The 17,854-nt window shown below is 38.1% G+C and overlaps 1 protein-coding gene across 21 annotated transcripts in view; it reads right to left on the reverse strand.

Annotated features, from left to right (window-relative positions):
- ELAVL2 (ELAV like RNA binding protein 2) overlaps positions 1 to 17,854 on the reverse strand; it is an 80,627-nt gene that overhangs the window by 41,858 nt on the left and 20,915 nt on the right. The window contains exon 1 of one of the 21 annotated variants that reach the window (XM_030258531.4): positions 237 to 5,432. The exons of the other annotated variants lie outside the window; for them this stretch is intronic. Within the exon in view, the coding sequence (XP_030114391.4) occupies positions 237 to 370 (134 nt within the window). The 5' untranslated portion in view covers positions 371 to 5,432. Of the gene's footprint in view, positions 1 to 236; positions 5,433 to 17,854 lie in introns of those variants that run through there. 21 annotated transcript variants of the gene reach the window in all.

Consider the following 17,854-nt stretch of genomic DNA (forward strand, 5'->3'; position numbering starts at 1 on the left):
TACATGAATAAAATCTGTCGCTCTCAAATGATTTCTTTCAAGTTCAGACAAGCCTCATTAAGAAGACTGCTTTCAAATAGCAGGCTCCAACATTCTTGTCCTACAGAGACTATAGTGATGTGCACAACATGATGTATTTGGATCTCTATGGCTCTCAGCAAAACAGTGTGACCCCAGAGATTATTTGCTTCCAGTGAACCACACACTAGATAGAAAACTTCAATAGAACAGCTTACTTGCTTGTACAGGACTTCAGTGTACTAACTGGAGACTTCACAGTTCTCTTAAGCACTGCAGCATTTCTCAAAAAAAAGCCAAGAGCACCTGTCAGTTGAAGTACTTCCAGCTTGCATAACACATTTAGCTTCATTGAAGCATTCTATACAGTACTTGCAATCAGTGTGCAAGCTAGTTTTCAGACTAAAAAAACCCATTATGTCTTAAAAACTTGTTTCACTCTACTGGTTCTTCTACCATTTTTATTACTTTCAAGTCTGTACAGACTGCTCTCTTACATCTCATTTGGAAAACTGGCTTTTTTTAGCGTTTTATTTACACTTCTATCTGACCTAAAAAGAGTATTAATATGGCTAATTACATTCTAGGAAAAAAATAGAAAGCTTTCTGAAATGAGTTTTCAGCTTTAACACTGTACTAAACCAGCATCTTAACACAGCATTTGAGCTGTGAGTTTTCTTCTGCCCTCCCCCAAAATATTTTTAAAATACTGAACTACTGAAGTACCATTAAAAAAAGCTAATTCAGTTTTCGACTATTAGCCTCAGAGACAGTATTACACTTCAGGTTATTAAAACAGCTTAGAAGTTACTGCAATCAAAATCTATAAAATCATTATGTTCAAGAAACAGGGTTCTATACCTACTAAGGAAGATTTTGTCTTAAAATAGATTAAGAGGAGAACAATAAAGTCAAGTTGACTGAGTAAATCTGCTCTCTTTATAATGCTGAATGAAAGAAAGAAAAATTAAAGACACAGTTGTTCAGTTCAGCAAAGTGCCTCTCTCTAACATGCAGTCCATAGCAGCCATCTATCTTTCAATAAACTTACTTTTACTTCACCAAGCACAGGTAGAATTTTAAACCCGAACATTCTTAAACACTTTTTACGGCATTAACTGAATGCCAGTTTCTAATTAGCAGCAGTTCAAGCAAGTCATGAGTAAGGTTTGCCTAGCAGAGAAGCAAGTAGGCTTTTTTTGCTTTTCAAGAGAAAAGATATCAGAAGTTCAAAAGCCATATGGTTTATGCAATTAGTTCTGGTTGCCATAGAACAGTTCCAATTATAACAGCAGCTTTTTATATAAGTGCTTTAGAAAAAACAGTAGAGCTAGCAAGATGAAGACTCGCTACACAATAGTCACAGTGGCCTACTAACTTTCCATTCAATGTAGGTATTTTGGCATGCAATATACTCAACAGTTCATGCTCAGCTGAAAATGCAAGCTGAGGCTGGATCCCAGCAGTGCTGAGATAGAATCAAGGAGGTGACAAAACAGATAAATCTTCAACCACCTCACATGCATACAGATGCTAGGGAGAAACGTTTAGTGTGTCAGACTTCTGACTAAAGTCTGTCTACCACCTGTTTTAATTCATACTTGTGCATCCTGGTCATTGCTGGGTGGGAAATCATTTCACATGGGTTTTATATACATAATTTAATTATACTTATAGACACTGCACAGAAAAAAATCATTGCACACATGCCTGCCACAATTACATTATATACTTCTAAATAGTATTATCACATAAAAGTGATTGCACTCTGAATTTAAGACAGCACATACTAAACACATCTGCTTACTTCAATATGTTATCATATTGACCATGAGATGCTGCCAGCCTCAAAGGTTACAGCTGATACAATGCCCTTGATAAAGCCATAAGAGATGTAAATGTGCTCCTGAAGATTCTCCTCAAGGCTTACATACCAGAAAACCCTCAGAGCCTGCTTTAGTACTTTGTGCAATGGAACTATGCAATAGATAGGACACATTACTACTTGGACAAGCAAATATTGCAGAATTAGTTTTCATAATACCAAACTGCACAACAAGAACCACCTCTGGCTATACACATTGCTCTTTATCTCTTCCAGACAAAAAGGTCTAAACCAAAACTTTGTTCTCTGCTTGTAATGAAGTTGCACTCTTTCCAGAGGATTTATTCCACCAGCTTTGACTTATAACAGTAATCAATGCATTTTAACAAGGGTAAGCTATTTCTTTTCGATGGGGACTATTGCTAAACATGTCAAATTAAAAAAAAAATATCTTAATTATTTGAGGCCTCACTGAAAGGTAAGACCTGGCATAATACAGATGCTGAATTTTGCTTTAAAAAGCCCAACTCAGCAGAACAAATTTTTTTTAGGTATTAAAATTTTAAGTGCAGAGGTATTGATACTTGGAATAGATCCAATTCTTCATGCTTTCTCTTTAGTGATTTTTATCTTTACCGGAGTGTTAATTTGAAGGAGTCCTTTTTTGCAAATGGTCAAGTATCTTAGAAGCATATACAAAAGCACATTACTAATTTTTGCACACTCAAAATAGCTGTACAATAAGAGATGACAGAGATTGTTCCATCTAGCATATGGAAAAACTATTACATAGCTTGCTTGAACATCCCAGGTCCTTTACAGGTAAACACACACAAAAGGCAGAGGCATGTCTTTAGTTAACATGTCTTTAGTTTGCCTGTCAGAAAAAAAACCTACTCACTCTTAGTTTCCCTATAAGAAGGATAGATGTCAATAAGCACTTAATGATTGTTCTGAAATCCACATATTAACAGCATGTCTTGTGCTTGGTGAGTCTGCACAAACAGGCTAAACAATGCTTGTTTCTTTGTCTCTGTTTTCACTTTTTGTTTAATAGTATAAACCACTATTTCTCCATTAGCAGCCCTCCTCACCTACACGTACATTCATTTGCTGTTCCCTCCATTACACTATTAAAGAATCTGCAACACAAACTAGATCAGGGTATTGCTTGGTGAGAACTCATTCAACTCAGGAGAAGAAACCAGTAGAACGCCTGTTGATTTATGCTAAATTATATGGAAGAACTGTGATACAATAGATGAAAGATAGAAAACTTCACAGAAAACTTAGAATTTTTCTGATAATGAGGTGGTTTCAAATCTTAAACTAACTTTAAAAGTTACTAATGTAAACACAGGCATAAGACCAGAAAGCACGAGCCCTTTAAAACAATAAAAACCAATTTCTAGCCTCTCAAAAGTGGCAGTTTAGAAGGAGAACCTTTTCACAAACTCTTCAATGAATCACTAAAGAAGTAATACCACTTAACATTTCTATATCTTGGCCTCAAAGTCACAATGAGTTGAAATAAGTGAATAAAATGAAGATGGTTATAAAAAAAAAAGTCTCATGAATTTTAGGGAAAAGGATTGTAATTCACCCCCGTGACTGATGCTGCAGAAGTTAATCTGCAGAAGCTTTCTACAGGAAAGAAGGCTTGCCTATTCCAGGTAAGCAATGAGAAGACAACTGAAAAACTGCGGACATGAACAATAAACAGCTATTAGTAGAGATATGAAAGAACTTAATATTGCTGCTGACAACACTAAAACGGACAGAAGCAAGAAAGTGTAAATTATCTATGGAATGTAAATATTTGTAGGAACATGAAAAATGTATACATAGATTAAAAGAAAACGTCTTCACTCAGTATGAAATGCTTTTGGAAACTCTTAACATTTCTGCAAAATACTTAAGAGTATTAGGATACTCTAAACAGTGCCCTACTAAAGCTACTATGCATTAGGAATGAACACAACAACTTGTAAGGAGTTCTGAAAAAATAAGGTGTGTACAACAAGGCAAGAACATTGCTTAGCAATGGACTAATCTACATAAAAAATGTATCTCTTCTGACTGAAATTACTGATTATCCTATCAGCTGGGGTAAGGGAAGGGAAACATACAGGGTAACTTATCCTAGAACCCATATTAGAAAGACCAACTCTAACAGTCTTCTGTAAAGAAAACAAGCACCTCCATTCCATCAAGGGATCAGTTCAAGTGAGACCCCAATAAATGATAACCATTTTTACGTTTCTAATTATTCAGTTCAATTTAAACACACAACCACTTGTATCAATATAACAAATTTCCTGAGCAAGAGAGTATCAACATGCATTACTAATCAGCTCATATAGAAGGAAAAACCCCCAAAACTCGGCGCAAAATTATACCTTTTCCTTGTATTGCCCTCCTTCATATTAAAAAAACTTCAAAGCTAGCTAAGGGAAAATTATTACTTTGGTTACTAAATATCAAGTTGGGACTGTTTGAACACAGCTGGCTGTCAGAACACGGTATTTATGTTCAGAAAGAGTTTCACCAAAATGATGAACACAAATGATGAATACAAAATCACGAACAGCTATTCAGATCTCAAATAAATAAGCTCTGAACAATTGCAATACTTAAATCATACTTTAAATAAGACTGACTTTGAACAGGAATGATTTTTCAACTGCACTCTACTAGCCACAAAATCTTGCCAACTACATTTATTGCTCTTATTTGCTGTCCCAGTCTCCTATGTTAGTTCTCCCAGCCTTGTAACAAAATGCTTCCCAAGGCAATATGGCTCTGTCAAAACACATATGTATTCTTCAAGAGGTAACTGCATCTTATTGCAGACATTTTCCTTCAGCCTTAGACATCTGCAGTCCTCTCAAGCCTACTAACACAAGAAAACAGAAGATTCAGTAGGGCAAAAGGAGACAACTTGATGACACTTCAAATATTAGAAACTTGATAGGCTGAAGAGTTTCAAAGTCAACATCCACTTGAACTGGCTAGGATGCCTACTTCAATTTTTCAGCATTTACCTCAGCATTCCAGTTGGGCCATGTAAAATTTGCCGTCCTTTCGTACTGCAGTTGCATCCTTCATCCCCACTGCCAATTTCAAAAGCTTATGTTTACCAACATAGAGGAACAGGAAGCAAACCAAGTTAGTCTGGCTGAAGAGGCACAGTAACCAAAAAAATACAAGTAAGAAAAAGACACTCTTCCAATCAAGAAAGTATGTGTCACCTTCAAGGCCACACACAACTCCATTTACTCTTTGGTGCATCTTCCTGAAGGACAATATGGTTTTGTCCCTTGTGCACTCAACTGTCTTCACTGCCACAGAGGATGGATGACAGGATTCATCTTCCAGGATAAGGGTGACAAGGTTACAGGAACAAGTCTCATGTGCTGACTTTTCATGGCAGTACTCCTTGCTCAATGCTCAGTGGTAAACTGAGAGAGATAGTGGTGTGTTTTGGGCCTACCTATCACAGACATTCCATCAGAGTGTACACTTCAGCAGATCCCCAGGGCATGAACCCAGCATCCTGCATCACAGTTAACCCTTCAAACTGCAGGACCTCTCCTCAGGAGAGTTTTTGCTCTCTCACAGGGTATTTTTAGCTGAAACACGATCTAGACAAGAGAAAAGTTGTATCCTACCTAAATATCCCTACCCCTTAAACCTTCATGCATACTACTAGTTAGCACAAAAAATGACATCCTCAACACCATACAAAGACAGGGAAAATACAAGCAGCTCAAAGTCAGAAATTAGTAATCACCATGCCTCTCCCTTCCTCTATACCCATCTTTACAAGTACTATCAAAGTGATATCAGGCTGGACAACAATATACTGCTTACACACTTAGATGTCTCCATAAGCCCAGATCATCAGTGGCCCGACAGACTGACATGTCATAGCATCCCTCTTTCAGCTCCAAAAGTCATGACAAGCAAAGCTTATGTGCAACACAAAATTGAATTCAAATCAAACTGAAGCATGCACCATTATGTACACATAGAATCAAGTAATTTTTGCACTGGAAACATTAATTCTTCCACTGAGGAAACCTTCTGGGGGAGAAGAGATCTTCATAACGACAACAGCTCAATTAGCAACACAGGGGAAGATGCACTGGGATTTGCCAGTATGTGCCTTCCAGGAGATATGACAGCAAACAAACTACCTAAACAGCCTTGGACATGATGACTAAAATTGCTTAAATGGCCTAGGATCACATCTTAGAGGTTAAGTATTATCCAAATAATAAATACTTGCTTTCATTGTTTGGTGAAGGGCCTCAAAGTACCATGGAAAGCAAAGAACAGGGACTTGTGGCAACAACTGACTTGACCGTTTTCTTCCCCCCACAGCTGGGCCTGAGGGGTTGGAAGAACAGAGAACTGTTCAAACGGAAACATTTTCAGTCAGCATACTCTGCCCTCTTCAGTCAAGACGAGATGAGATTTGTAACCTACAGTTAGAAGGCTTCTATTCTATGACTTCTTTAAAGAAGATTCCAAATTAGGAAGAGTGAAGACATCAACAAGCCATTTTTGTTAACAACCCATAGTGAGCTAGCATGAAAACACATGGCCAAGGCCAGTTTACTCTCAAAATCTACTGTGGATAAAGACTGACTATTCAGTCTCCGAGAAGTGTTCTTAGTGGTCTCAAGTCAATAATCACATTTAGTTATATAACAAAGCTTATCTGGAGCTATGATTTGTCCCATCCTGCCACACCTGTAGTAGGCAGTCACTGGAATAGGTTCTTTGAAAGCAGTACAAAGGCTTCCTATACCAGATGAACATAACTTTTATTTCTTAATCCTGATATACCACGAGTAATGAATAATGCAATATAGATATAACATGACAGATCCATATGCTGTGCTGTCTTGTGCGCAGAAATTTTTATTTCTATAATCCAATTAAAAATGCAGAGCAATGAATATTTAAAAGATTCACTAGTTTAAAATACTCTTGCTCTTGCTTTCAGTCACCACAGAAACCTTGCCCAGGTCTTAAGGTTTCTGACCTCTGGGGATGGGGATTCTTGCACAAACATGAATTCAAGAACAGAGAAGCAAAAATTTCAGAACCCCTTGTTAAAACTGTCAATAATTTAATATATCACCATTAATACTGGTAATCAGATTTTCTTACTATTTTGGCCATAAATATGAAGTTTCTGGGACCACTTGGGTTCCACATGCTCTAGTTCTTTCTTCTAACCTTTTCGTCATGGCAAGTTGTATCTAGTTTGTCTCCCACTCCCAGGTTCCTCCAGTAGTCCAAGTACCATTGAACTATGTATCACTAAACTGCCTTAATATAGCTTTGCTCCTTACATAGGCTAACCCACATATTTTGACTGTCATGCTTTATTCTTTCACTTATTATTCTATGCTGTGTCTTAGACCCAAACCTATTAAAACTACAATTTGTGTAGTGGACATTTCTATCATCTGTGTCTTAGCATTATATATACACGTATTTCTGAAATCTAACAACAAAATCTAGATCAAGCCATTTGCTTTCCAATTAGTTTCAAAAAGATAATTTCATCACTTAGATACTTATTGCTGCATTAAAAAAAAACCTGAGGTTAATACCCCCTTCAACACAAAACTAATTATATGCCTAATTCCATAGCAAGAGAAACATAGCCACAGAAGTATGCCACTATAATAGAGCTCCCAAATACTTGAACAATTTTCAAATCTTTGACAATTTATTTTATTGCCCTGTACATCTTCAAGTTTCAATATCAAAGGAAAATGAAGACAGTTGCTTGTGAAATAGATGGTAAGAAGTCTTATAAGATAGCATAAATGAAGTCAGACCAACAGCACACAGTTCTGAAAAAACTTGCCCTCTATCAATGCATATCAAGTTCTACAAAGTTGCCTGTGCCCCAAAAATCTTGCTGTAGTACACACAGGAGTATGAAGAAAAAGCTTGGAAAGGGACACATACACAACAGTAAACCAAAAAAACACTTTGAGAACATCAATAGCTGAAAAACAGCATACTGATGCCATCTGACTTAGAATATGCTTGCTTCCTATATGGGCTAACCTGCGTATTTTTATTATAATTTCACTACAGAAATGCACTGAATCTGAGGCACTGCAGAAAGCCTTCTGCTTTCACCCAGAACACAAGTCTGAGATAAGAAAGTTAAATCCTTGTTTATCTCTAACAGCCTTTTTAAGAGATTTGTTAAATCACACTATTTGTCATGGCACCCAAAGGATGACTTCTCAAGTCTTGAAGAATATCTCAAAATAAACTAGATGTATTTTATACTGCAACATAGCTCTAACATGGAGGGAAGAACCCAAGCTTGGACATTTTAGCCTTTGTTTCATAATGAAGCGGACTTCCAAAACAGGGAAGTTTCACTTCAATGAGCTGAACATTATGCATAGGCAGAGAACTGGCTGTCTCGTGTACAGAAATCAGTAAGTTAATGCAGATTTTTTCAGAAACAATATGCCTCTTCCCTCCTCACACGTTATCTTGCAAAAAAGATGACAGTGGTCTATGCTGCATCACCTAAACTACAGAGTACTTACATCTATACTTCACCAGGAAAATCAAGAATATGTTTTACAACAGCAGGAAAAAAAAAACCCAAACATCAAAGTAAGCCCTGATGACATGCTGACAAGAACTCAAGAGGCATCAGTGCTTTGGGGCAATCTGAACAAAGTGTTATAGTAAGGAATAAACCCTTGTTGGTATCAGGCATGGGGAATCACTGTGCTACTTCATATATTCCGTTAAATATATACAGAAGTCCAAAACAGTTAAAAAGATAAAAGTTACACTATTTACGTAGTTCAGTTATGTTTGTAGGAGTTGAACTCCCTTAGATGCCGTTGTCAAAAAAGTGTGGTCTAATTACCCTGTAACAGATTCCCCATATTATAAAAGCAGCAGATAAGTTTGAAGAAATCTGTGCCACTGGACGTCAGCACATTCTAGCTCTAAAACAATGTGAATCATGAAGAAGAGTATTTAGTTCACAATATTCAGTTGGACAGACTTAATTTAAGCTTTTCTGCCCACAATTCAGGTGTAGGTATTTAAAAAAACAGCGTAACTAACATGAAAACATAGGCATTTCCCACTTCTGGAAATGAAGCTGCAGTCAGGATAAGCAAAATTCGAAAGGATTTAGGTCGTATGAAGTGCTATATTGTCTCACAGCAATAAAGCTAGGACTTTTCCTTCTTCACAATGCAGGAAACTACTTTCCACCAACTTCCTAAACAAAGACCAGCACCTCTGAGTACAGCAGCCCTGGTATTAACAACTCACACATCTCAAAGATCAAAACCTTTTGATTTTTGATTGTCCCATTATACAGATACAATATTAAAGAAGACATGATTGTTAGGCTGTTTTTAAACCAACAAGTCAAACAGGATTTTCATCTACTTAATTCACTGTGCAAACATTTTATACTATTCTATATTAAATGTAACTTTCAGTCAATGTTCAACTTTTAGCCTTCAAAAGTTTATTCTTTTCTCTGATTTTGGGTAAAATACTAGAAGAGTAAGTTCCTAGAAGCATCAATAAAGAAAAAAGGAATTTAAGCTTTCTCTACCGCATAAATACTGTACACACTGCACAGTCACACGTAACCAGCAAGTCAGCTCTGCAAAACTGTTTCTCAGATAAAAGATGTCAAAGTGCTCAGATTCTGCTGAATTACAGCTCTTTTACTCTATGAAGACAGAGCAAATCAGGAGTAGCTGCCTGAGGCTAAATGCAGCTGCACCTGCAGTGAATTATTTCAATTTCTCCAGAAGAAGCCACAGCCCATAACTAGAACAGGTGCACTCTTCACTGGGTTAAGAACTGTCTGGATGGCCTGGTCCAGAGAGGGCAAAGGAGCTGGTGAAGGGTCTGGAGAGTAAGTTTGGTGAGGAGTGGATGAATGAGTTCTGGTTCATTCTGGAGAAAAGGAGTCTCAGGGGAGACCTTACCACTCTCTATAACTACCTGTAAAGTGACTGTAGCTGGGTGGGAGTCAGCCTCCTCTTCCAGGCAACTTCCAGGCAACCAGCAAAAGGACAGGAGAATATGGCCTTAAATTGGGACAGAAGAAGATTCAGATGGCACATCAGGAGGAAATGGTTCACTGAAAGGATTGTTATATACTGGAATGGGCTGCCCAGAGAGATGGCAGAGTTCATGATTGCTGCAAGTACTCAAAAAAATGACTGGATACTACAGTTTAGTTGACATGGTCATGTCTGGTCAAAGGCTGGACTCAATAACCTTGGAGGTCTTTTCCAACCTTTACAATTCTATGAATTTGTAAAAAAGAAATATTTAAATAAATCGTTTTAATCTTGTGACTGCCAATTTTCTGACACCAAAGCTCTGGAGCCTGATGTTGAAAAGACTTCTAAGATGTCAGTGTGTGGAAAGGTTGAAAAAGTTAGTCACAAAGTCTAATGTCATTTTATCTAAGGTCTATGACACTAGAAGAGTCAAGGACAAAAGGAAGCTAAGAGTGGGATACCACACAAGTAAAAGAGAGCAGCATTCTGACACTGATGATCTGCCATCAAGCATGACTTGACTGACAATGAAAATAGCTTTTAATATAGTAATTCTTCCCATTTGCAAAAATATGGACTATTGGTAACTTATCTCCCAAACTTACTGTAAATTCAAAGCACCAGAGACTACATATACTAATTATAACCTCTGCCACAGAAGCGTGTACAACTTTAGATTTTGCTTTCTTTACTCCACATTTTGAAAGGACATTCAATGGCTCTGTAAGAATTATTCTATTTGTTTACAACAGCTTATGTCTAAACTCCCTTCAGAACAAGGAAGAAGAACTGCTGAAACAGGGTCTGGCATGCATGTCTCCAAATAACCTCCACCAAACCTACAAAATCTCTCTAGGTTGCTAGAAGGTTAAGCAGCTGTAACAGAAAGGCTTGAAACAAATTCAGCCAAGTGTTAGTCTTAATTTGCTGCATTTTTCACTGGTGTAACATCAATTTATTTATTCAGTTTGTTTTTAACAGAGATCTAAAATGCATTCCACAGAGAGAAGAACAGAGAATACTGCTGTAACTGTCCCTATTAAATTCAGAGAAAATAACTTCCTTTTCTACAACATCTTTGGACAACGACAGCAGCTCTCATTTAAAGCTGTATGACAATTTCACTTAGATAACAGCTAAAAATGTTTAGTAGCAGAAAGTGCTTAAACACAGAAGGGTTCTCAACTAGCAGAGGCTGTCCTCACAATAAAGACATCCCATATGGCAATTATTTTTAGAGTGTTAAGTATCAGACGTTAGAGAAGTCACATGGTTGTCTCCAAACTACCAGTTCCTCAGCTGATTTTTATCTCTCACAGAAAGAAAAAGCAATTTGGAATTTTTAGAACTAACATAGTTCAAATTTGAAAACTGTGACACCTTCTGAGTTTGTTTAGCTTCCGTAATTACCTATTCTTTCCAGTAAGGGCCCAAAAAGAAAGCAAGCCTGTAACTTTTGACAAAAATACCTGGAACATTCAAAGCAGATCAGCTGAATTTACTTAATCTGGTTCTAATTCACCGCAGCTGCATTTAATGAACCACAACGAAAAGCTTATTACTGCAGTAAGGAACAGAGCTCAGTGGCTGAACGCCCTCCAAGCTTCCAGCAACAGCTACTGCATGAACTGTGTAGTGTAGATAAGCATACAAAGCCAACAGACAACACCACTTCCCCCTGCCTTTTTAATTTCTAGGATGTATTATCAAGAGGGTATCAGGTAGGGTATGCTACCAGATATGTTCAAACAGTTAGCTGCTAGCAGAGATTGCATTTATTCATTGATCCTTGATGTACTCACCTGCTTTAAACACTGAACAAGAGTTATACAAGCTCATATTTTAAGACTATGGCTCCATAAGGAACTTCATCCATATCCTTCTCCAAAATTTCATGTGTAACTTTTTCATGAGCAATTTTCTAGTCTCAAACAGAACAGTATGTAAAATAAATCAAAAAGCATAATGAGTAAACTGAAGTACTAAATATTACATTAAATACATTTCCTTCGCCTTCTTCCTCTTATATCAGAAAGGAGAGAGGGAACTGAGGGATGTAGTACAAGAGAAGCCTCAAAAGCTACTCAATGTTTTCAGCTTTAACTAAGACACTCATATCAGGTGCTTCAAAAAGCACAATCTAAGAAAAAAAAATCAGTACGATTAAAGGTCTCCCTTCCAATTCTGGTAACAGAAAAGTGACGCACTGAAAACAAAAAACATTACCAATTTATTCAACAGCTGCATTCCTGTTTCACAGAAGTATGCAGAACACATGTAAAGATTCCCAAACACACAGGGACAACAATGACTGAGAGGAAAAGCATTTTGTTCCAGGAAGTTAATAAATGACTTTTTTTTTTGTTTGTTTATGCAACAGTACAGAGAGTGTTGAGCTTTCTACTTCATTTATCAAAGAAAACCTACAATTAAGTCAACACTCTTCAGTAAACCCATCAGAAGGAAGGCAGGTAAACCTCAAGGAAAAGAGTTAACCACACATCAAGTTCTAACACACAGCAGAAGTGCTTTAAACAGCCTTCCAGAGGAAGAAACACTAATTGGAAATATCATAGGGATTTTGGAAATATCTTAGTATGCCCAAGCACTACAGGCTAAAATTAGAAAGAATGTTTCCCCCAGAATTTCTCTTGTATTTCTCTTCCCATTTTAATTTTTTCACACACTACCAAAAGCACTTAATTCACCGAGAATTTCAGAAAATACAAAAATGCTCAGTGACATCCTTCCCCACCAGTGATTTACAACACAGGTACCAACTATTTGTCCCCCTACCACGCCCACAGGGTCTAAAACCAACATTAAGTGTCAAATGAAAAAGAATGTCTGAATAGTAACCCAAAAACTAATATAAAATGGCAGAGGAGATAAAAAAATCCATAAAACCAATTCTTATTCCCAGTATTTTATAAAACAGTAAGTGGTGCAGTCTCCCAAGTGTCACATCAGTCTGTTACATTTTATTTTGATTATGCAAAATACAGATTGTTATATTTCTCTACAGAATCCATTACAGTACATGGATTAGCTATTCAGACTAACAGTACTAGCAAAGCTCTTCTCTGAGGCACTAAGAAGAGGTATAACTCTTAAGGTGAATTTCTGTATTTATTAAGACAAGGCACAGGAAAGAAGCAGCAGGAATCTTTCAAGAGAACTAAGAAAGCAGTAAGTGGTAGATGCAATTCAGCTGGCAGAGAGAGTGCACTTGAAAAGCAAGTGGAGAAAAGTGGTATAAATTGTTTTGCAAACCTATCACAATTGGATTACCTGATCCAGAATAAACTGTGCCAATGTAAACTGACCTAAGCAGATTCTGTTCACCTTAGGGAGCAATCTGCTTCTGGGACTGCTTGTTCCTACTCTGGTTTTTAGCCAAGTGTTTGTGATGCAATGATTGAACAGCATGCAACCATGGGATCTTGGGAGTTCATTAGGGAGGTAAACACTCTTATTACCACCTCTATGAAACAAACTCCTTCACTCCACGAAGCTGTGTCCCCCAAACACTCATGCTGCAGAAGACTACCAACCAGAAAGAATATGAGTCAAGTATTTCTAGCAAAACACATGTGCTCCTGAAAGCTTAAAAATAAAGGAACTGAAGCCTCAACAACTTAGCATTTTATTATAAATATTTACAGATGCATGGAGGAGAAGAGGAGGACATCTCAAAAACTGACATAAATGTTAAAGCACATTAATACAAACCAAGTAACAACAAGAAGAAATCAACAAAAGCTTCATCAGGTGAGCTCAAGGTTGCTGGGAGCCCTCTACTACACAACATCTTGACTTCCAAACCTTTCATATTTGAAAGCTTCATTTACGTTTTTCAAAAAAGCTATCAGCTATCAACCCTTATAAGCTGCTTTAACTGGGTGTGTCTCAACAGCTTGGATGAAATGGCTTCTATACATACACTGCACATCCCAACATTGTCAGTTCTACCAAGGGCCAGTCAAATCACCTAGGTTTGACTGCTTCTTTTTGGAAACCTTGACTACATGCCATACTCGTCTTCCTTCCTTTTGGAGAACTTTCTAAACTTATCACATCAACTTTGTATTCTTACTAAATTAAGAAAAAGACTAATATCCTAGTAAAGAACAACAATAATGCTTAACTCCTTTGTTTATCAAGTTCACCTGCAAAAAAAAGTGGAATTTAGCAAATTTGTCGGGTGGGATTTTTTTCCTTGTTTTGCGGTGTTAGGTTCTTTTTTTTTTGTTCTTGTTGATAGCTGAATTTGAGTTATTAGAGAAGATTAAAGAATCTACACACAGAACGCAGACAAGAGACTTTTCATTTGCAAGCCTGATTTTGCAGACTCTGTCATGTTTCAAATTCCATAGCTGCTCCAGCAATTATATGTGATGTTTCCCACAAGTTTTCCAAAGCTGACATTCAGCTCAATAAGGCATCACATACACCACCCTTAAGAACATCTGACCACCTAAACTCACACAATGATCACTCAGGGTTGGAAGTCACCTCTGGAGATCACTGGGTCCAACTGCCCTTCTCAAATAGGACTAACTAGAAGCCTGGACCATGTCCAGGGAGCTTCTGAGCGTCTTCTAACATAGGATACTCCACCACCTCTTTGCTTCATTCTGAAAAAGTCAGCACAGAAATCTACCTCAAGAAGTTGAAAAAGAGCAAGAAAATCTAGAAGTATATAAATGGATGTGAAATCCTATCCATATAAGGTGGGAGGTGATTCTTCCCATGTACTCAGCCCTAGCTGAAGCCACATCTGGAGGACTGGGTCGAGTTCTGGTTTCTTCAGTAGAAGACAGAAGAAGAGCCACCAGAAAGGGTCCAGCAGAGGTCACAAAGGTGATTTGAGGCCTGGAGCATCTCCCTCATGAGGAGAGACTGCAGGAACTGGGTCTGATCAGTCTGGAGCAGAGATGACTGAGGGGGGATCTCACTAATGTATACAAATGTCTCAAAGGCGGGTATCAAGAGGGTGGTGCCAGACTCTTTTCAGTGGTGCTCAGAGACAGAATGAGGAGCAACAGCCATAAACTAAACCACAAGAAGTCCAACCTCAACATGTGGAAGAACTTCTTTACACTGATGGTGGCAGAGCACTGGAACAGGCTGTTCAAGGAAGCATGAAGACATTCCAAACCCACCTGGACATATTCCTGTATCACCTGCTCTAGGTGACCCTGCCTTGGCAAGGGGTTGGGACTGGATGGTATCCAGAGGTCTCTACCAACATCAACTGTTCTGAGATTCCATAAGATATCATTAGCTGCTACCTTAGCACCTTACTAAAATTCACATCATTTTAAGAACACAATGCAACATACTCAACCCTCCACTATCACTCCCCAACTACTTCACCATCAGACCATTTTGTTCAACTTTTGAAGAGCTACTAATTCAAGGAGACTGTTGCCAGGTTTAAGTGAGAAGTAATTTTCCTACTTTCCATTATGGGTGAAAATAATTTAAACCACCTCCCTGTCATGACAGCCAGACTATTACCCACTTTTAAGGTTTAACAAAGTCCAGAATAACTGAACAGTAGCCCCTGTGACCTACTTGCAAGGGACCTCTCCCTGAAAGTGGGCAGAATAAAGACCTATCTGATTTCAGGCATTAGCAATGCAAAATGCAAGATAACCAATATGTTATGTTTAACTTTATTAACACATACGTCCAACAATCTCATTTCTCCTTAGTCTGACTGCTGTAAAAGCCTTTCTTCCACTGCTGCCACACAAGACCTCCACTATGCCTAGGCCACACTGTGCTAAGCATCACAGCTTGATAATGAAACCCCTTGTTACTGTTATGAGACACCCTCAGGTGAAACATCCAGCAGGTCTAAGTTCTCATTTGTCTTTTCATACCAAAAATCCCTGATATCCACCTGCAACTTTAAACAAAACAAAAAGGCAACTCACTCTACACCTGAAGTTTTGAAGTCCAACTCTATATTGTGTTTGCTCAAGTATGAAAAACCTCAAATTTGGCAGAGGTAACCAGCAGCCATCTACAGGCGTCAAAAGTCACTCATAATTACCATCATCATAAGTTTTATATTTAAAATCTATGGCAAACCATTTGCTTCCTGACATCGCTCCAATAAACCTCTGGCACAAAATATCCTGCAACAGCCAAGCTGTTTCTTCAAACAGGTTTCCTTTAATCTTTCATATCCAAGTACCAACAATCTCATCCAAATCTAAGCAGATAAACTGTCACTTAAGACACGACTAAAAGCTCCTCTTTATTCTCTCTGGGGAAAAAAAAATCTCACTTTAAGAGCAGTTGTTTTCATACAGAAACAACTGGAGCTAAAATAAAACAAAACAAAACAAACCCCAAAAAAAACCAAACAAAAAAAACCCACAAAAAAACCAAGTCCATCAGATACCACAAGTCCATCAGATACCCAGCCTTCTTCTGTGCAACCTATTACCTGGTGTCTGAAAAGAAACTTAACCTCAAAAAAAAAAAAAAAAAAAATCATGCCAGGGTATGTCAAACATGCTACACCAACTTCACTATTCCCAGATCGCCACCCGATCCAATCCCTTTATTAAGCCAGTTTTTGTAGTCTGTTTCATGCATCGAATAGCCCACTGGCATACTGGTATTCAAGGGTGTTTACCCCCTCAGCCCAATGTCATACAGGGGGTAACACTGTCTCACAACCAGGAAATCTCATATAACAAATGATTCAAACTTACTGGAAGTGTTGATGGGCATAAGGCACAAAATAGTAACTTTTCTTTAGTTCATAACACTTCATTTCTGTACAGAATGCCAATGTGCTTTTGATTGTGTTTTCTATTTTTTGTGTCTGCTCAGCCCAACTGGTACACAGGACTCAACATTTTGAACAAAATAAAGCTATTTAAACACTGACAGTTATAAACAATCTCAAACAGATGGTCATTTCTCCTCTGAGCTTAAGACTTCAGAGAATGAGTCATGAAAGCTTAGATGTGCTCACTGGACCCGTTTTCCTGAAGCTGTAAGTCTAAGTAGACTTATTCAGAAAGAATACCCTAACACAGGTTCGACCCATCTTCTACTTTTCATCAGCACTTTCTACTATGGAAATAGATACCAGACAATTGGTGTTTCTTTTATGCAAATGAAAAAGCTATTTCAAACAAAACCTGTGAAAGCACAGGTTAGGAGTTCCTATCTGTGCCACAAAAACTAAGCTGGTCATCTCCAGGAGACCACAGGACCATCATGTGTAATTCTCATGTAATTCCCATGTGTTACTTGGGAAGACAAAAGCTGTAACTGCAAACATTCTCCCCTTCACACAGCTTTATATACTAAGCAGGTTATCGTATGGTTTGGAATATCCCTTTGGTCAGTTTGGGTCAACTGTCCTGGTGATACCTCCACCCCCAACCTGCTCGCTAGTGTGGCTTTACTTGTGTTCAGCGCAAGTACAAAGGTACTTTGCAATAAAGTATGGCTCCACACTAGCCACCATGAAGAAAATTAACTCTACCCCAGACAAAACCAGCACACTATCACACAGTAATAGCTCAGAATTTATGGTATTTTCTACAAAGCCTACCCAGAAATATAAAGATACTTCTAATCATCAGGCTTTTGGTGTCCCGTACCATTTTCTTCCACTCATCTCTCAATTGCTAAACTTGTCAAAATAGAGTGGGATGATATCCAGAGGGACCTGGGCAAGGTCGTGAAGTGGGAATCTCATGAGATTTAACAATACCAAGGTACAAGACCAACTACAAGGTGCTGCATCTGGGTCACAGCAAGTCCATGTATCAAGACAGGCTGGGGAATGAACAAATCAAGAGCAGCCCTGTGAGAAAGATTTGGGGGTGCTGGTGGATGAGAGGTTAGACATGACCCAGCCATGAGCACTCACAGG

The sequence above is a fragment of the Taeniopygia guttata genome, chromosome Z (genome assembly GCF_048771995.1).
Source record: "Taeniopygia guttata chromosome Z, bTaeGut7.mat, whole genome shotgun sequence".
Classification (NCBI taxonomy): Eukaryota; Metazoa; Chordata; class Aves; order Passeriformes; family Estrildidae; genus Taeniopygia; species Taeniopygia guttata.